Below are 21892 nucleotides of genomic sequence, written 5' to 3' on the forward strand. Positions count from 1 at the left end.
CATTACTACTATTTAGGACATGTATTCTATTTAAATATGGAATGAAAATTATTTCTTTAAATCATTCCTTATTGGAAAATTAAATGATGTTAAATGAACGTAATTTTAATCGTAACTTTAAAAAAACGCATAACATTTTAATAAACTAAAAATAAAACTCTAAAAAAAATGTAATTTTTACTATATTTGTTTGTTTATCATTAGTTTTAAATATATACTTACCATAAATATTTACAAACCGAATAAGGAAAGTACATACATTCATATTATATTGGAATAAAAAAAAATCCAGAAATTCTGTTAATTTTGTTAAATTATGAGGAAAATACAACATATTTTTGTACAAGGTTATTTGTTAGTTTTTTGCCATCACTTATCAGATTAGTATATTTTTTACATTCCTTTCGGTTCTGTGGTAATAGTTTCTTTGAAAGATATTTGTTACGTGCTCAATTACTACTATTCCTTGCATATTTTACCCACTGTACGTTCTTTTAATACTAAATAGACTAATCTGGAATGCCGGCCTCCGTGGCACGAATGGTAGCGTTTCGGCCTTTCATCTGGAGGTCCCGGGTTCGAATCCCGGTCAGGCATAGCATTTTCACACGCTACATTTGTCATTCATTTCATCCTCTGAAGCAATACATATAACGGTGGTCCCGCAGGTAAAAAAAAAAAATAATAATAAAAAGATTAACCAGGAAGCTTAACACATTTAACGAACACGTAACATATCAATACGATACCATTTTTCTATTCCTTACTGAGCTAACTATATAATATACATCATTACTTTTAGAGAAAGCAGATTTTAATCATTGCTGTATTTATCTCAGATGTTTTACATGGGGCTACAATTATTATAAATACTAGGGCAGACGATGTAAAATAATTTTATATATCTCCTTCTCTTTTGAAAACAATGCGTGCGTTAAAATCATTATCCCCATTCATTAGCGGGAAATATTATTCGTTGTACGTAGAATTTTAAAACTACTATTTTTTTAAGTATAACAAATTTATACTTAGTTTTTACTTTCCCGTCTAGATAGCTCTATAGCAGAGCTTTAGCTCTAGAAGGGAAAGGATTGTAAAGAGTCCAATTTGGGCATATGCAGTTGTTACGTTTTCGCCCCCTCTTGCCGTCGGGTGCTGAAACCTAGCGGTGGCTAGGGTGCCCGCAGCAAACTATGGCACCAGACCATCACGGTACTCTACGTACTAGCAGCTCCCTCGAGCACTGTACGTAGCGTCTTTAGTCAGTCTTTACTCATACCTGACCCAAGGCGGTCGTGTCCGGATGGACTCTCTCAATTCTTGTTCGGATGAACATTACTTTAAGTTTTATTTAGTTTATGTTTGCTATCTTTAACGTTAAGTTATAAGTTACAAGTGTTATGTTACAAAATTATTTTAAACCGCCAAGACGGCGTACAATTAAACAACCCTTTAGTAAACAACAACGTGTTGTCTTCATTTATCACCTATGAACACATACAGTCCATCCTCGCTCTAAAATCTATCGCAACGCTGTTGATCAAGGGGATCCCGTCGATGTCGCTACAGCGGTTTTCACCGGATCTGAACATTTTGACACGTAAGCAACACAAAAAACCGGATGGAAATTTTCAGGATGTTAATGTTTATATGTACGCGTGTGGGTTCGGGCCTCTAAATCACGTTATATTTCAGAACTACTAGACCGTTGTTGACCAAAGATGGTCACATTACTTTTATATAAGGGGCATTGATGTCATTCAATTTTCAATTTAAAACACCGAAAGGGGATGAGGCTGTAGAGCAAGGTCACCCTCAATATCCTGAGATATAGCCTAATTAAGGTCATATTTTTTAAGCACATTTTTTAACAATTAAAAAATAATAATATTTTCATAAAAAGGTTTTCTCAAAACCGAACGCACTTTCACTTCAAAAAAATGCTGTTGAAGTCGCCTGCTATGTTGTGGCGTCACAGGTGAGCGGTATAATTAAATAAATTAATAATACGAGTATTTAAAGTGTAAAAGAGTAAGTCGGTCTGGCTGGGTGTCGAACTTGATCGCTCGGTTGACTCGGTACTTGGTGTGTTAAGCCTTGCGGCTAAACCAATTTGACGACCATGCAAGCGAAATTTGTTTTTTGTAAGTTGTGAACTTACATTAGTTTAGCTAGTGCCGACCACCGCCACACCTGCGCGAATTAAATACGATATGCGCTTTAGTTAGAATCATCGAATTAAATTAAAAAAAAATATTATATTTAAATAAAATTATAAGTATTTTAAATTAAGTTCTGTGTGTAAGCCGTGCATCAGAAACTACCCACAGTTGTAGGACTTTCCCGGAACGCGGCTTAGCCGCGTGATGGGAACACTTCCTCTAGCTGTACGATTTTGGTGGTGGTGATAACATTTTCTTTAACGAATTGTAGAATGTGAGCCATTTTCAAGTTCTTTTTTGTATCATTTCAAAGAAATAACAATTTCTAGTAACATATATTTCAATAATTTTACTGCAACCAGCTTGGTAATAACCCGATTCTTCTTGGGAATAAAGTTAGGATGGATTCTCGCTGTCTGGCAGGGGCATAAACAATTTCTTTTAAAGGATTTGTTTGTCTCGTTTTCTAGTCTTTCTATCGATTATTCTTTCCAGTCCTTTATCTCGATTCTTCTTTCAGGTAATTTTGTGAGGGTTTTCAACTGGAGCATTCCTAAATCCTTTAGGATTATACCTTCCTTGATGTTAAGCGTTTTAATGAAGACTCTGCTTGTAAAAATCCACCTGAGAACTCTATTTCATTTACAGCTTAGTCTCTTTGGCCCTCTTAATACTTTTTTTTACATATAACCTTTCATTTGGAGAAAAAGCTGACAACACAGTTGTACGACGTTTCCGTCACGCGGCTAAAGTCCCGTTCCGGGAAGTTCTATAACTTTTTTTGTGGCAAATATTGTTATTTTTTAATCGTTAACGAATGGGCCTAAGAAAATTAGGACCTTAATCAGGCGAAATATCGAGATACTGAGAATGAACTTGCTCTACAGCATCACCTCGTTGACCTTTAAGTTGAAAATTTAATGACATCAATGACCCATAAATAGAAGTAATCTGACCAAGTTTGTTCAAAATCGGTTCAGTAGTTCTGGAAATATATGGTTATTTAAAGGCCAACATCGAACACACACACACATATATACGAACATTAACATCCAGAAAAGTTCCATCCAGTTTGGGTTTCTTAGGTGTTCAAAAATCAAGATCCGGTGAAAGCCGCATAAGCCCAAATTGGACCGATTACAATAATTTCCCTTCTAGAGTTATAGTTCTGCTATTGCGCTATCTAGACGGGAAAGTAAAAAAGTAATTAAAAAGAATCAATGGGGTGAAAGAAAAGTTAAAAAATATTATTGCTTAACAACAGACTCGTAATTAAATGATATTAGTTAACCTTAATTAATAACATTTTTACGTGAAAAATAGAAGTACGAGTAAATAACGGAATTATATGTTTAGCCAGCGCGAATAATAATAATAATAATAATAAACAACGGTTTCAAATGATCAGACTGGACGATATTGACTGATGACTGCTGTGGTGGTAGTAAAATAAATATGTAATCCCATAATTTGATAAATTGCAATATTTACAATAATATTCTACTAAATTAATTTTTACGAAGTAGTATGTACAAAGGGCCAAATAAATAAAGCCTAAGAATCGGTACTCGTTCTAACAGCTAACGCCATTTTCATACGTTGAAATTTATGAAAAATCGTTAATATGTCGTTCCACCTAATATCCAGGAAACTTAATGCAAAACTTTATAGAAATCAGATAATACGTTGGATGTAATTTCCGTTAAAAAAACAAACAGAAGAAATGTCAAAATGTCGTCTAGAACTACCCTCGATCAATAAAACAATAATTTACTCGTAGATAAAAAAAAAGTTAAAGTGTTCTTTTATTCAATTGTAGTTTAAAATATCTAATTACGAAATACAATTGCGTAAATCTTAGTGTTATTTACATTATTTATATAATCTTAAATTTTATAGTTTTACTGAAATATAATAGCTTGTTTAGTTATTTCCTCTTTATTTAAAATAACAATAAAATGAACTATGAATTGATAAGGAAGATAAAAAAAAAATAATGCGTCTTGCTATTCTTGATTACAGATGAATCCCGTAACGTCACGTCAAGAACTGGAAGGAGGTTCTGTATATAGATGTTTTAGAGATTATCGTTTGGCAGCGCCACCGTCGGATTGGAACGAAAAACAACATAAGCTTCAGTATGATGCACCGCGTCTACCTGTGCAAACGATTGTGTACGGTGATAGTTGTAATTGTGACTGTGTTAGTGATAGAATAATTGTGACCACGGGGGCTGAAACAAGTCCCGCTAGAGGGGGTACGGGACCCCTTCATACTGTTGTTACACCCATGGGATCTACTACGAAACTTATTTCTGAAAATAGATCGGCTAAGGTATTATAAATTTGTTTATTGTTATTATTTTTTTAATGTGTATTTATTTTTAAAAAAATATTCGTGGTTGTTTCATTCATAAAAAAATTGTGTAAATATTTAATTCATAATTTTATTCATTCAGCTACTTAATCATCGATTTACGGATGTTTTCGTAATTTTGTGTAGTACAAGTTTGGTAAAATTCTGTTTACTGATTGTGTTCGCCAAATTCATGCCGTCTGTGGTGGCTCTTCATTCAGCCGTTACGTATTATATGTCAACTACATTAGGTTCAGAATTTACGCTGTTTTTACGTAATAATACATATTGATTTTGCTTAACTTTCTTTTATAATTTACATTGAAATGTGGAATTTTGTACTGAATATAATTTTTTTTAAATTTTATTTGTAATGCTAGGGATTTTTTTTTAAATTTTCATACGTTTCTGTTAGTGTTTTAATTTCAATGTGTATGTTTCGTCTACCCTCAGTTATTTGTTTCGTGTTATTTGTTACGTTTGCCTGCCATTTACTGTTTTTCCCCTAAATTATAATTTCTTCTAGTACCAACCAATAATGTCTATAATAATTTTTTTTTTTACAAAGATCCACCAACAAATTCTCTCATCACAAATTGAGATAATCAAATTAATTTTAAGAATATCTTAATTTCTTTCACTTATCAATCCTCATAACTTTGCATCCTTCTGTAACACCACTTCTCTAAAAACCTACGTTTACTTTTTTTTCTGGTATCCATGTTTCCCTACTGTAACGCATGTATGCTCGATATTTCTTTTTTTAATTTAAAATTATTAAATTATGTTCCCATAAATATTAAATTAAAAATTTAATTTTTAGTAATTATATAACGGTTTAAATAAACAAACATTTAAAAGACAAGGTTACTTTTAAGAATATATGTTACCTTATTGTAACTTTTCATTAAAAATTGAAATAATTTCGCCTATTTTAATTGGCCCATTTTATCTGATTTATTCAGTGATCGTAAAAAAAAAACAGCCGAATTAATTTTAATTAAATCTGCAGGATGTATTCCTAAATTCTATGCTTTCTTTTTATTTTCATATACGAAGTAAAGGAACTATTGTGATCGCGAAAAATTTCGGTTTTCAGATTTCAACAGAAATATCCATTTTGAACATCCCTGAATCCATTTTGACTAGTTTCGGCGTGACGTCTGTACGTACGTATGTATCTCGCATAACTCAAAAACGATTAGCAGTAGGATGTTGAAATTTTGGATGTAGGATTGTTGTAACATCTAGTTGTGCACCTCCCCTTTTGTATGTAATCAACTGGACCAAAAGTATCCAAAAAACCCCCAAATCCAAAAAATTAGTTTTTTTAGACTTTTTCTTAACTGCAGTAATAAGCCTTCATTGAAAGCTTTTCAACGATATATAAGTGGTACTTATTTTCATGGGTTCGAGAGTTATAGCCAAATAAAATTTTAATGAAATATTTGCATCTTACAAGGGGAAGACACATCGGTTCGAATCCGACTTCATCTCCTTTTTTTAAATTAAAATATATTGATTTATTAATAATTATTAACCTGTGGTTGTAAAAAAAGTTTTACAATAAATAATTATTTAGTAATAACAATAAGAAAAAAGAAAAAATTTCAGAAGTTATTAGCGAAATAAAATTTATCATGTACTCTTAAAAATCTTTATATGTAATTTAATAGGCGTACAAGGAAGTTATGTGGTGTCCACCTCAGATTTTTTTATATTTATCGTAATTTTGAAGGAGGGTTCCCTTCCGGGTAATTATTAAAAACTAAAGTACTCGAAGACAATTCAGAAAATTTATCTGGTTGTTTAATAAGAGTAATAAAGTTTGTATTATTAATGAGTGTGTGCACACTCACAAATTTCTATAGCAAAACCTCTTTGTTTTATAGTTTACATCTTTTTTATGGATCATAAATATATATTTTTTATATATTTATAAAAAGTCGGTGTAATATTTTATATATGTCATTTATAACGACTAGTTTGTTTTTCTATTTAGTGTTTAAATTTTTTATAAATTAACTCGTTTTAACTACTTTTGTTATAAATCTCTACTGGTAAATATAGTTTGTTTAAAGTGATGAATGTCATTATTTCAATTAATACTATAGATTTTGTATTGTTTCGATTATTTAATTATTTTGTCATCAAAATAATCATTAAAGAATGTAAATGTATACATAATGTCTGTTCCTGTAAAATAAAAAAATCAATAAAAGGGTTCAGAAATTATAATGGATGTATAATCTTTCTTAATAAGATAATATTTTCATGAATAAATATTGTCATAACCCGAATCAAAGGTTTTTTCTAATTTATCTGGGTATCTAATTTAAAAAAAATTTTTCACATTAAAATCGGATTAAAATAACTTTTTACTTCAATGCATTTACAAGATTAGTTCCAGTATAATTTTTTTTTGATCTGATATGAAAAAAACTTTTTTTTATAAAACGGTTATTTTGTAGTGATTAATCTGCAAGGGGAGGCTTTTTTAAGCTTGATTCACATGTTTTATGATTTTAATATACTTATTTCCCGTATCGCATTGAACACTACGCGATTTTGGTAATATGACAAAATTTTAAATTTGTTAACTTTGAAAATTTCCAGTTTTTAAAAAAATAAATTCTTACTAAAAGATTACTAAAATTTATACGGCTATCCTAAAAAATCTTGTTAACACAATAATTATTCAAGAAAGGGAGGCTGGGTTAAATTTAAATTAATTGAAAATTGCCATTCTTATGATATCAGTTACGTATTTCAGTATTAAATTTAGAAATTTAGGCGACATAAAGATTCTTAGAATGCAAACAAATCTGTGAATAAATTCAAAAGTAGTTTATTTACTCTTTCGCTTTTTTTTTAAATCCAGTAATTTGTAGACAAAAAATTAAGAAATTAAAACTATGTGAATAAACATATTGAAATTTAGTACAAACGTGTTTTTAAATTTTAATTCTTAAGAATTGATCTAATTTATGAAATTAATTAATATAGGGAGAAAAAAACTGGAAAAATGATCTCAAATCTTGTTTACAAAACTTTCAATAAATTAAAAACTGTTTTTTTAAGATAATTTTGTTTTCGAATTTATTTTAGTAACTGTAACATAGTTTATATTATTATTAGAAGCAGTAATACAATTGTTTTTTTTTTTGAAACGTAACCCAAAAAAGCAATCCAATTTAAGGAAAAATAATGTGCTTTATTTAATGGGGTTAGTAAAAAATATTAAAATTATTTATGCAAAACAATCAATATTGAGACCAAATTTTTTAATAACAAATGTTGAAAGTGTCCACCATTTACATCTACGGTAAATTTTTACTCTCTTTTTCATATTCCGTGCAACCTTTCGGATTGTATCTTTTCTAATTTCTTGTAATTCTTGAGTTATGTTGGTTTTCAGTTCTTCAGTGGTGTGTGGATTATTTTTGAATACACATTTTAGATATCTCCAGAGAGAAAAAAAAATCTGTTGGAGAAAGATTAGGTGGTCATAAGACAATCGATATTTACTCTTGCATCAAAAAGATTTCTCAAAAGATCCATTGTAGCTCTTGTCGTGTGACATGTGGCCCCATCTTGTTTAAACCACAAATCTCTCATTTAATTATAAACTTTTAATAAATTACTTTACAATTTCTTGGTAGAGCTCTGCATTAAGAGTGTTTTCAAAGAATATGGGGGCAATTATTCTTCACCTGGATATTACACTCCATACACCAATTTTCTGTTGGTGTTCAGGAATGGATAATGTGAGGATTGTTGGAGCTCAGTAGCAATCATTCCGACTATTAACGTAACCACTCAAATGAAACCAAACCTCATCTGTAAAAAATACATTATCCAACATTTTAATGCCTTCCCGAACAAACTGGTTAAATAATTGAGTAGTGAAGCCTATTGTCAATCTATTAGCAGCGTAACAACTGGGTGTAATTCATGTGATATATGAGTTAAATATCAGAGTAGCTTTAAAGAGTATACAGAGATATTTCATTTTGCTTTACAAGTTTTCTTAATGATTTGTTAGGTGAGTTTAAAAGGCTTACCCTAACATCTTCCAATGTTTCGTCATTAACTACTGAACGTTTCCGGTTGTCTCTGATTGCAAATAAAACCAATCCCTCTATATTTCTTGTTGCAGATTTATTTGATACATTCTTACCCGGAAACTGCAATTTAAATGTTTCTTGTCACAAAACAAAAGATTTAGTTATTAAATAATTTTCCATAATAAAAATTCTTTCTTCCGTGTTGAAAACCATTTCTTCTTAAAAAAACACGGATAACCAAAAATAACAACGGTTCACAAAAAAAAAAAATATATATATATCAGCGTATTATAAAACAATAGGTAGTGCTGCCAAAACCCACCGGATTGGTCAGTGGTGAACGTGTCTTCCCAAATCAGCTGATTTCGAAGTCGAGAGTTCCAGCTTTCAAGTCCTAGTAAAGTCAGCTATTTTTACACAGAGTTCAATACTAGATCGTGGATACCGGTGTTCTTTGGTGGTTGGATTTCAATCAACCACACATCTCAGGAATGGTCGAACTGAGACTGTACAAGACTACACATATCATCCTCATTGATTCCCTGAAGTAATACAAGAACGGTAATTCCGGGAGGCTAAACACGAAAAAGAAAGGTAGTGCTGCCAACCCACCTGGTTGGTCTAGTGGCGGAATAGCCAATATCGAGAATAACCAGAAACCATTCCAGGATTACTAGGAAAAATTAGGAATGAAATTGTTTACTTTTTACTGTTGCATAAGCTAAGTACACTAAAATAGAGGTGGTGATATTCAGCTTTTTTCTTTTTCTGTTTCGCCTCCGGAACCACCGTAAGGTATTACGTCAAAAAACGGATGAGGATGACATGTATAAATGTAAATGTAAAGTGTTGTCTTGTACAAACTCAGGTCGACCATTCCTGTGATAATATACAACTGTAGAAGTGTAACCTTTACTTGGTTCACCATAAGGATTGGCTGCATAATGAAGATGATTACTTTCAGGGAAAGCAACTCTTGATTATTACCTCCTGCATCCCAGATACTTTGAGTCGTTATAAAAAAGGATTGGAATAGAAAGTGAAAATCAAAGAAAATGTAACTTTTACTGTTCTAAAAGTAATACATTTTGTATTTTATGTCTGCGACGTAGATAAAGTATAGATATATATGTATATAAAGTATAAAGTATATTTAATACAAGAGAAAGTAACTAGTCACTTTTAATTTTTTGAGAGCAATGATTTTCATTTTACAGCTAGCAACTGTATCGAATAGAGTAAAGATGTCATTTTAATTTTAATTAATACTTTTGAATATCAATAGTTAATTTTGTTGAATAACATAATTTTAATTTTGTTGAATATCATTTGTATTTCGGTTGGCTTGTTTTGGTGATTTATAAAAATATATCTCATTGAAAAAGGTAATAAAAATCACTTAACACCTTTTTCTTTTTCAGATAGTTATTTTTTTTAAATAACTGTATCATATTGGTAGTTTTCATCTCGAATAATATTGTATAAAATCTTATGAATAGGCCGTGGCCCCGAGAAGCTCCTGTGTTGGCTCCGGGGTTCGTCTCGACCGTTCTGAGTCCTGAGAGTCAAGGTTTTGGCTAGAGGCCCGGCTAGTACGAATATACATCTTAATGAATAAATATCGTACGAGCACAAAAATGTAAATGTTCGTTTGTTCAAAATTTTAAATCTCCGAAAGTTCTTAACCGATTGCTTTGAAATTTTGACACAACGTTGAATTCGAATACGCGCGTGCTTTTGTACACGTACTATTTATATAACTAAGAAGTCACACCTGTGACAGGTAAAAACTTGTTTTTTTTTTTTTTTTTAAAACAGCGCTTTCTGTTGGAGGTAAAAGTAACACACGCTACACTAAATATTTTACGATTCCATTTCAATATTTCCGATATATGTCCGCTATGGACTTAAAAACTATTGGACCGATTGACGAGTGGGGGAAAAAGGAGAAGGGAAAAAAAGGAAAAATGAGAAAGGTAAAAGTGAAGAAGGTAAAAAGGGAAGAAGAGAAAAATGAAAAAAAGGAAAAACGGGGAAAAAAAGAAAGGGGAAAGAATAAGGGAAAAAGAAATAGAGGAGAGAAAAGGAAAGGAGGAAACGAGGGAAGGGAATATTGTTAAAATGAAAATGGGAAAACGGAGAAAGGGTAACAGGGAAAGGTTAAATTTTGTGAAGTTCTGTAATGTTCATTTTGTTAATGTTTTATCAAACTTTCAATTGTGTTCATCTATATATATATATATATACTCAGATCGCGCAACAGCGAAGCATTGCCGGGTCTGCTAGTATATGTATATATATATATATATATATATATATATATATGGAAAATGAAAAAATAAAAGGGATGAAGGGGAAAATTAAAAGAGAAAAAGGGGGAAACGGTGAAATGGAAAGGGGAAAGAGGAAAGGAAAATGGAAATAAGGGAAAAAGAAATAGAGGAAGGAAAGAGAAAGGAGGAAACGGGAGAAGGGAATCTATAGCGAACACATATCAGAAACATTGAAATGGAATCGTAGAATATTTAGTATAGCGCGTGTTACTTTTACGTCCAACAGAAAGCGCTGTTTAAAAAAAAAAACATGTTTTTACCTGTCACAGGTGTGACATCTTAGTTATATAAATAGTGCGTGTACAAAAACACGCGCGTATTCGAATGCAACGTTTTGCCAAAATTTCAAATATATATATAATTATATATGCATATAATTCGGTCTCTAGTTATTTAATTAAGTGAAACATTAGATACTTGTTTGAAATATTAATATACGGGATGAAATCGAGTTAGCTTAATGAATTATATGCATTTGCATAATAAGTCCATTCTCACCGGTTATTGTATATTTTCCTTAAAATGTAGCGATGACGCATATTTTCGCTATATTTACAATATTTTTCGGTAGGGTACCTTGTTAATAAATGAAATCTTACGTTGTAGCCGGCCAAACCTATTAGCTACACAGCTCTTAGAGCGCACTTAGCAGCCGCGGTACAGTACTTCTGATTGTTTACGCTTACAAAAGTAATAAAATGTTAAGCAATTTTTAATTATCGAATTTATCGATATGTTATTTAATTACTTACGAATTGTATGCTGATTTTGAAATATAAATAACTAAAAAATACTATTTTTTTATTATTTAAAATTGCATATTTTGACACTTTCATGCATATTTTTAACATTTTCATGCATATTTGCATATATATATTTCAAGCTTTTTATCTTGCATATAATCCGGTCTCTATTAATAACTTATCTTTTCCCAATGTTAATGTTCTGTTTTTTAGTTATTCAACTAACCTTATTCTAGATAATATATATTATATTAAGGAATAGTTATTTTTAAGGAAAAAGAAAAATGAACTGGTCGTTTTGATAAGCTGAGATTAATAATTAAAAAAAAAAAAAAAACATTATCTTATCGTTCATCGCTTTATATTTATAAATAAAATTATTATTAAATATTATGCCCCATTTAAATAGTTGTACTTTCCCAGAGACAAGCTGTGCTTGTCTTACAAACAGCAGCACTCCTCAATAGTAACTGTTGTAAGGTATTAGATATTTGACAATTGAAATAGGTTTCTCTTCACGTTTGTTACTTATTTAATTTTTTTTAAATTTATTCTAAATATTGCTCCGATCCCGAAATATTAATGATTACGTTTACAATTTAAAAAAAAATTAATTATGAAAATGATTTTTCCAGTTTTCATAGTTTTAAAAATAACCATTCTTGTATGAAATAGCTAGTTTATGTAAAACGGCCGGTAACTGACATGCTGTCTGATGAAAAATATCTAAATCGAGCAAGAATAAAAGGAAAGAATAGTAGTTAGCCAATTGTGAGGGTTTTTGCGCCTTTTATACTGGTTTAAAAATGTATAGATTAAAATGTAGTTAGGGTATTTGTCATTAGCTTTACTAACGAAAAACAGAAAAGGGATTAATAAATAAAATCACCCTCAATTTTTTTACTGTTATTTTGCTTTAAAGTATTGGACAAAATTATAATAACTCTATTAAAACAGTTTTAAACAAAATAAAAGTCTATTAAATTTTATTTAATTTAATATTTTATATTTATAAAGTAATTTATTTACTTTTGAGAAGTTGTTTTGATTAAAAATAAATACAAAAAAAAAGTTGTACTTGAGGCTAATCTTTTAAAAATATTTTGCCGAAACTATCAATTAATAAAAAAGATTGATTTTTACGGAACCCAAATTTATATAATATTCAATGTATTATACAATATATATATATATATATATATATATATATATATATATATATATTCAATGTATGTACAAATTATCTAGTTTTATCGATTCGAGTTCTTTTGTTGAATTTGCGAATTAAGAATCTTAATTTTTGTTTATTTGTCTAGTTTAAACTTGTCATTTTGACCGAGTGACCTTCATCGATATATTTCTAATTCAGGTGGACATTTGAAGGTGAGAATTATGCATGGTATGATTTTATATATGTATACGTGTATAGCCTATATACATATAAAATAAACCTATTTGTATTCACACAAATCTAAAATATACTATCTAATATTGTCGTAGGTTTCGTGCTCTGAAAGTATTTAAAATTACCATTTAAATTTTTTTGTGAAACATTTACGTTTTTAATATTTGTATTTACTTTAATACCATAACAACCATTTTTTTTCTTTAAATTATTTATTACCTGTAGTTTTATTTACTTTTCATATTTGTTTATAGAGTTATTATTTTTTTAATATAACGCGTCATTAATGGAGAGAAGCTAGCTTTATCTTTATGAAGTTGTCAGTAATATAATAGTTCTGAAATAAAATATATGTACTGCATAATATAAAAAATAAAAGTAAAAAAAAATCACCAAGGACATCATTATTAGCGCTATAATATACTCTTGTGTGTAGGTTGTAATGTCAACCTGTATGCAACCAGGAAGAAGAAATAATTATTTAGTATACCATTTGAAATAAATTTTTTATGAATATATTTATTTTATATTGGAATAATATTATTTTATTTTTTTAATTTAAATTATAATTTAGTGGATTATTTAATTTGGGATCGATAATTTAAAACTGTATTATTGATATCAGATACGTTTATATATGCTGTATCACGGCAGATATTTTAAATCTGGTGCTTCGTAATTATGGTCCATAATTTAAATCCTCTGATAAGAAACAGACACACTGCGATCCAACTTTTATCGTAGTTTGTTCCATGAAAGTTCGTAATATTTTTCTTATAGAAGTTACACGTTGAAATAGGTGGACTAATAGAGGACAATCTGCAGTAACAAACTTCAAGAAAGAGCAAAGCAAAAAGCAAAAATAGAGGGGATCTGATTTTGAAATCAGGGCTTCATTGTATCATACTCATTTTAGATTGCTAAAAATTTTATATATGAAAGCTGTATCAGAGATTTTCGATCCCTAAATTCAGCGTATCTCAGGAACGACCCGATCAATCTTCATCAAAATTTTACTATACATGCCCATCAGTTTCACTAAAAGAGCATATCTAAATTTCAATGAAAATGATATAATTTTGGAGATTTTCTAGCCAAACATTTTATACACAGGCATATATATATGTGTGTGTGTAAGGAAATAATATTTCTTTAGTAAATAATATTATTGTGTATATTAAACACATAACATGATATACTAACTTTCATATATGGGTCAATGGTAATACTTTTTATGAAAATCAAATAAGCGTTGAAGAGGGAGGGTGATTCTCCTTTAATTCTACCTCGTTTTAGATAAATTTTAATGAAAACTTGGCTGAGAATTTTTTTATGATTATCTGTTACAACATAAAATTATCTTTTTTTAAATCTTCCTCCAAAAAATAATAAACGAAACAAAAAATGCATAAAAAATAAAGCGAAGAATGAAATTACGAAAAAACCTCCATCGGAGTAAGTGCGTCAGAAAAGCGGATTTTTTATTTTAATTAACCTTGGAAACGTACCCAAGAACCCAGTATTTTGCCTCTAACTTCGATTCACATGAAAATCAATAGGAATCTATTTCTACATCATCCTAACAAATTTCATTAAGATCTGTTTAGATTTGCGTCCGATAGAGCGGACGAAAAAATCTTATCATAGATACAAATAAATATGACCGGGGGCAGTAGCGACTTCTAAATTCTATGGAAATTCTCTAAAAACTAGGAATCGTAAAAAGTTAAATGACAATTTTACCGTTCAATATTTGAATTTTAATAAGTAAGACATTAATTATGATATATTTAACTAATTTTAAACCCTAAAAATTAATAATATTGAAAATTAAATAAATAAAACAGAAACTTTTAAAAATATTAGGCTATGATAAAAAAAAATTAAAGTTGTGAGCGGGATTTAAAAAAATAACAATAACTCTTATGTTTGTTTGCTCCAACCAGTTTTCCAGCTACTGCCGGGTCTCTCTCTCTCCCTCTATCACTCTCTCTCTCTCTCTCTCGCTCTCTCTCTCTCTCTCTCTCTCTGTGTGTGTGTGTGTGTGTGTGTATAGGCAAATGCAGTTACTGCTACCGAATTGCCAGGTCTGCCGTAACTTTAGTGTAAGGTAAATGTACCGGTAAAGCCACCGGGTTGGTCTAGTGGTGAACGCGTCTTCCCAAATCAGCTGATTTGGAAGTAGAGAGTTCCAGCGTTCAAGTCCTAGTACAGCCAGCTATTTTTACACGGATTTGAATACTAGTTCGTGGATACCGGTGTTCTTTGGTGGTTGGGTTTCAATTAACCACACATCTCAGGTATGGTCGAACTGAGAATGTACAAGACTACACTTCATTTACACTCATACACATCATCCTCATTCATCCTCTGAAGTATTATCTAAACGGTAGTTACCGGAGGCTAAACAGGAAAATAAAAAATTTACCGGTAAATATGAAGTATGGATCAGACTCAGATCAACCACTTCTGAGACGTGTGGTTAATTGAAACCTAACCAACAAAGAACCTCCGTCCAGGAGGGGTAGGATGCTTCGACGTCTGACTGCCAGTGATTTGGCGGGGACACCTAAGGCCTGTAGGAGGGAAAGAAAGACCGAAGTCTCGGTTCGGGGAGCCCTTCGCGGGTCCGTGGATTAGAGACAAGACATATTTAAAGACCGAGTCCCGGTTTGGGGACCCCTACCGAGGACCCAAGCCTAGAGGCGTAGCACATCTTAAACTGCGTTATGCGAGGGCATGGATCCGGCCTTGGGGGGAAGGTTTAGAGTAAAAAAAAAAAAAAACCACCAAAGACCACGGAATTCATTATCAAACATTCAAATCCATGTACGAGCAAATTCATATAAAAGCAACTGCCTTTTTTTTTTGTTTGGTTACAGATTTGTTTGTTTTTCGTTAGTTACGTTTTATGTTACATTGTTTATTGTTAGTGTTTTTGTGTTGCGTTTTATGATTTTTTGTGTGTCAAACTATTTTTACCTTTCGGGTAGGAAGAGTTAAGTTCTTTCTTTGTTAGAAAGTCATTCAGTCTTGTTTAGATATGTTTTGTTTGGAGTTTATGTTCGTTAGTAGTACACCGATGGGAATGTCGTTTGTGGCATTCGCATCGGTGTTAGACTGAATGATGTTACTGCCGAGGTATTGAAGATGACCTACGGTAAAGCCCATAAGGGCTTGGTACAGAGGGGGGGGGGGGGGTGAGGCAACCGATACCGTCACATAGAGGGGTCTTCCTCTACGGGGGTCAGGATGCCTTTACAAGGATTCGAATCTTAGAACTCTCGACTTCAAAAATCAGCTGATTTTGCGATGACGAGTTAACAATTAGTTAATAACTATATTATATATATATATATATATATTATATATAAAAGTTATTCCGATTATTCAAGTTGTGATCTATTCACACATTGAAAAACCGAGTTCCAGCAAATGGCTGAGAGTCTTTGTTGATTATTGATACTTATAATGTGATTCCTACTATACTGTATGTTTAGATGTACCATGCTGACCATTTTACAATTAATTAGTTTGTATATTTACTACAATCTTAATGGTGTGGAAAGGTTTTTATTATGAAATTCGTAAACAGAACTATAAAATTAAATACTTGTAATAAAACTCTTTCGTGATGATTAAATTTCATTTACGTTCTACAGGCTTTAAATAATAATTTTAATGGACAAAATGAACGTTAAAACACATACAATTGCTTTTTATTTGTGTACACCCACATACACGCGCGCGCGCGCTTACATGCACACAATAATACTTTTAAACAATTTCTTCGTGTATTGGTTGATAAATTATTTGTATTATTAACAATTATTTATTCGATCTTAAAAAAATAAAATAAATTTTGGACTGGATTATGAAAAAGGACATTACTTAATTGGATACTAATTAAAATAATTTTTTTAATTTATGTGTTTAACATGTATTTTTAGATAAGTTATCACCATATTTGTTCTACCTGTTTGATATCCTGTACAGGATAATTTAATAATAGATATTGGCCATATTAATTTATAATAGATATTGGCCATAAAAAATATTTAATTTTTTTAGTGTTTTAAATTTTTTTTTAATTCCAGGAATTTTATATTTTATATTATTTTCAGTCGTAATCTCTATTGGGATTAATTTTAATATTACTTAACGTAAAAATAATTTCGTATTAAAACCTAGGATACATAAATCCAATATCATATAACTTTAACTTTATTATTTTCGTTATTTTACTGAAAGCTACCAGATCTTGTGTTTCATTCTTTAAATTAAGATATAATTTCTGGGTGCAATTTTTATTTGTAACATAAATACAAAACTTATGACAGTTATATATAATCTTACTTTCAATGTATGTACAGTATTTAGGTTATTAAAACGATATCTATTCGGTTCTATGAGTGGCTCAGACGGTAGCGCATTCTTTCTTGTGCTGGAGTTAGACAGCTCAAAGGTTTATGGGTTTCTAGCAGATTCCTAGCATCAGCATCACTGTTGCACAGTAGAATTATAGTTAATAACACATCTTAGATTGGCGATCCAAAACTGTAATAAGCTGCTTATTACATCTACTGTACTACGAATAAGGGAACTCTTATACCTGTAGGCATAAAGTCTACAAAATTAAAAAAGATTTCTAGAAAATACTTAAATTATAAATCCAATCAAGCATTGTTGATGTTATAAATAAATTTTATGTCTTAATATGTATAATGGCTGTTAATTAACTCTGGTCAGATTTGACATTTGTGTTTTAAATAAAATAGAAGGCCTAGTTTCACCCGATAAAGACTTCAGCAATTTCGGTTTATTGTACAACTATCGGATAGGAAACTATTTCTCTTAGTCTGTCCATTCGTAGCCCCCATTACATCATAATCTTTTGAGATCTATTTTTTTTTAATTCCAAGATTTTATCTTTACATTATTTTATCGTAATCTGTATTGTATTTCATTTTGTATATCAATTATATTAGTATTTTATGGAAAAAAAAAGTTATTAAAACGTAAGATAAATAAATCTTATTTTAATAGCTATCTTATTTAATAGCATGAAAATTAAGGAATAAGGGAAGTAAGTAGACCACTGAAGGGTGTAGGTGAGAAAAGGAGTATTTTTTTTGTGGTTCAGGACTTCAGGGATCATTACTTCAGAAGATGATGTGTATGAACGAAAGTGAAGTCAAGTGTTGTACAGTCTCAGGTCATCCATTCTTGAGATGCGTGGTTAATTGAAACCTAACTACCAAAGTACACCGGTATTCATGATCTGGTATTCAGATCCGTATAGAAGTATCCTTTATTAGGATTTGAAGTTTAGAAAAAATTCAAATCCTAATAATCAGCTTCAAATCGAAATCAGCTGAGTTGAGATGACGAGTTCACCACTAGATCAACCCGGTGGGTCGAGGGAAGAAGGAGTCAAGGATAAAGAAAAATGATTGGTAGTGAGAAAGGACTATCTATCTTTGGTGGAATGTTCGTACGAGACAAACGAACCAACCTCCTTTGGTTAGGGTTGCTTGTTCTTTCCTTTAAATAATCTTTCTATTAGTGGGCGCCTATCCTGTCAGTAATCTGCCTGTAGATCTGAAAAAAAAATACTCAGATGGGAACAGCAAACTATATATCAAAATTATTCATTAATCAGTTTTTTTATTACAAAATACAAAAAAACTTCTTACCTCAGAAGATACAGATATAGGATATCTTCTGGCCCATCCCTGTACTCATATGGGTTGATAAAATGTACAACTGAATTACCAATTCAGTCATATTTATCTATGGACACTATTCAAATTCGATATTGATATAGAACTTTTGTTAAATGTAAATGAAGACTAGAGAAAACAAACTATATAGAATGTAACACGAAGAAACAGAAAAAACTCAGGAAATATTTTACAAGTGAAATTAAAAAAAAAAGTACTTCTAAATATTGATTCAGAAATGCTTTGTTTTCGAATTATAACTTGCGAAATATTTCGCCGAATTTCTACTTCCAACAGTAAAATTAAGACATTCAAAAATTCTTGGAATATAAATTAAGGGATAAATTTGAGACTTTACTATGATTTATGATCTGAAAAATTGAATTAAATAAGTCCAAACCTACTGGAACTCCAACTCAAAAACTTTTGAAAAACTATTGTAAAACAAAAACAATTGGCGTCGAAAAACATCTTTAGGTTTGATATTAAATAACCAGTGGCGAATCGTAGCTAAAATTAGTGGCGTAATGCTCCAGAAAATCTTTTCTGGACCTTTTCAAGGCCATGGTTAAAGTATTTTGTAAAATAAAAGAACCGAAAAAAAACGGTGGCATGTAAACTTGATCCTTTATAAACCCCCAAAGAAAAAATCACACGGGGTAAGATCGGGCGAACGTGGAGGCCATTGCAAACAAGCCCTGTCATCCGGTCCCTGGCGACCGATCCAGCGATCGGGAATAATTTAATTTAACCGGATCACGAACAGCGTTATCCCAGTGAGGCACACCATCTTGTTGCCAAATAAAGTTTTGCGGTTCGTATTGCAGTTGAGGAAAGAACCATGTTTTTAGCATATCTAGATACTTCATCCCAGACACATTTGCTTCCGCGAAAAAAAAGACCCGTAAACTTGCCGTCGGGATACGGCATAGAGAACATTCAGTTTTGTTTACAGATACAGCCAGTGGTGTCAAATTATTTATACTATCTATGAATGTTATTTGTCACTCGGGGAATCACAACGAAACGTACGTTGAACGGTAATTACAGATTCACACTTTGCAAACTGCACAGAACGTTTTCTGTTGGGGGAATTCTTTGCTACTAGCGCTTTCAAGCGGAAGATACAGGAAACTGTTTATGAGTTTTAATATAGCTAAAACTGTATTTGAGTTGCTATTTCATTTCATGCGTAATTAATGAATGTAAGTAAAACTTGGAAAATATTATATAACTTTAATTCCCCGATATTAATTTTGAAACACACGGTACTGTTACTCTCCAGTCTAGATAGCGCTACAGCAGACCTATAGCTCTAGAAGGGAAAATTTTGTAAACGGTCCAATTTGGACATATGCGGTTTTCACCGGATCTTGACATTTTGACATCTAAGAAACCCAAAAAAAGGATGGAAATTTTCCGGATGTTAATGTACGTGTGTGTGTGTGTTTTCGGTGTCTCCAGAACTACTGGACCGATTTTAATCGAACTTGGTCGGATTACTTCTGTATATGGGGCAATGATGCCGTTAAATTTTCAACTTAAAAGGTCAAGGGGTGACGCTGTAGATCAAGGTCACCCTCATTATCTCGAGATTTCCCCTAATTAATGTCATATTTTTTTCTTAGGTACATTTGTTAAAAATTAAAAAATAACATTATTTGCAAAAAATTTTTTGCACCCCACCCCACCCCACAAAATGCTCAAAACTTGTGACTAAGTGGGCATACTGCGTTAATAGTACCACCCCTTTGTCACCACAAAGTGTGCTAGTGTAACACTGACGTACAGCTTTTGTGGTGTGTGTAAGCCGTGCATTAGAAACAACCAACAGTTGTACGACTTTTCCGGAAACCGGCTTTAGCCGCGTGACAGGAAAGTCTTACAACTGTGTTTTCAGCCTTTCTTATTGATTAATAAATAAGCATATGTGTATCTACAGATTAATTCACTTACAGAAATTAATAATTTCAAATAAAAGCAATTCTAATATTAATACTACAAGTATTAATCTTACTAAAGTGTTAATTATAATAACTATTTTATTCACATTTACTGCGGCTTATGCCTTCTATATTAATTTGGCATACTCTTATTCTGGAGCCAATCGTTAAAAAGTCCTGAGAAGCACTGTTACAAAGTTTGGTTTGCCTTGTTTTCAATGCAGTGGAGATCAAAAGAACGAAAAGACAATCTGGCGGTTCTTTATCGCTGCTCATTTAGTGTTAACCAAGGGACACGTGTAATATTCTGTTACGGATGCGAACAGCTTTACCTCCCATCTCGATATAGAATTTCTCAAACAGCACCGAAGATGAAGTCCAGACACCCACCTGTAGCAGCCGCCGATCGAGTCAACGACCTCAACACATAGGATCACTGGACATCACTATGGCAAGGTCAGAATATCACTAACTCCAATCTTGTGACAGATCCAACTCTGAGGGTACCAGGATTTATTGTTTCCATAAGACAGTGGTGTAATATCTACAGGATTCGTACAAATCATGGTATCTGTAATAAGAGCCTGATCTAATGGAGAGCTGCGGAAAGCCCACGATGCGACGGATGTGGAGCTGAAGTGCAAACGATCAACCACCTGGCCCTGGTTTGTCTAAATACATCTTTTAGAGGCTCGCTACAAGACATCCATGATCTTATCCACGAAGCATTGGAATGGTTGACCCACTGTGACCTGTGTTTGTGATAAAAAAGTGCAATAGACAAAATAGTGTTAATAATATTGTTGACATATTATTGTTAAATTATTATAAAAATTGCGATGTTAAGTTCATTCGAACACACACACACACACACATATATATATATATATATACTATTTTATTGTCTCTAACAATAATGAAATATTAACTAAGAAAATGATAAAAATTGTTTATATAGGTTAATTTTTAAAACTTTTATTGTTAATAATATTATTATTTATATATAGATTAATATATAAAAGTTCAAATATTCACACATTTTATGTTGTTCACATAGCAGATGAATTGTATAATTCATATGTTATTTAATCAAAATTAATTACTAAATTTTATCAGGTAATTAGCAAGAACCTAATAATTCTCTCGACAATATAAATTAAG

General features: G+C 31.3%; 1 protein-coding gene across 2 annotated transcripts in view; it reads left to right on the forward strand.

Annotated features, from left to right (window-relative positions):
- Positions 1-21892, forward strand: part of LOC142329450 (sodium-dependent nutrient amino acid transporter 1-like) — a 460990-nt gene that overhangs the window by 102348 nt on the left and 336750 nt on the right. For both annotated transcript variants that reach the window (XM_075374095.1, XM_075374094.1), the window contains exon 2: positions 4185-4496. In XM_075374095.1, the coding sequence (XP_075230210.1) occupies positions 4185-4496 (312 nt within the window). The remainder of the gene's footprint in view (positions 1-4184; positions 4497-21892) is intronic.

The sequence above is a fragment of the Lycorma delicatula genome, chromosome 8, assembly GCF_047948215.1.
Source record: "Lycorma delicatula isolate Av1 chromosome 8, ASM4794821v1, whole genome shotgun sequence".
Taxonomy (NCBI): domain Eukaryota; kingdom Metazoa; phylum Arthropoda; class Insecta; order Hemiptera; family Fulgoridae; genus Lycorma; species Lycorma delicatula.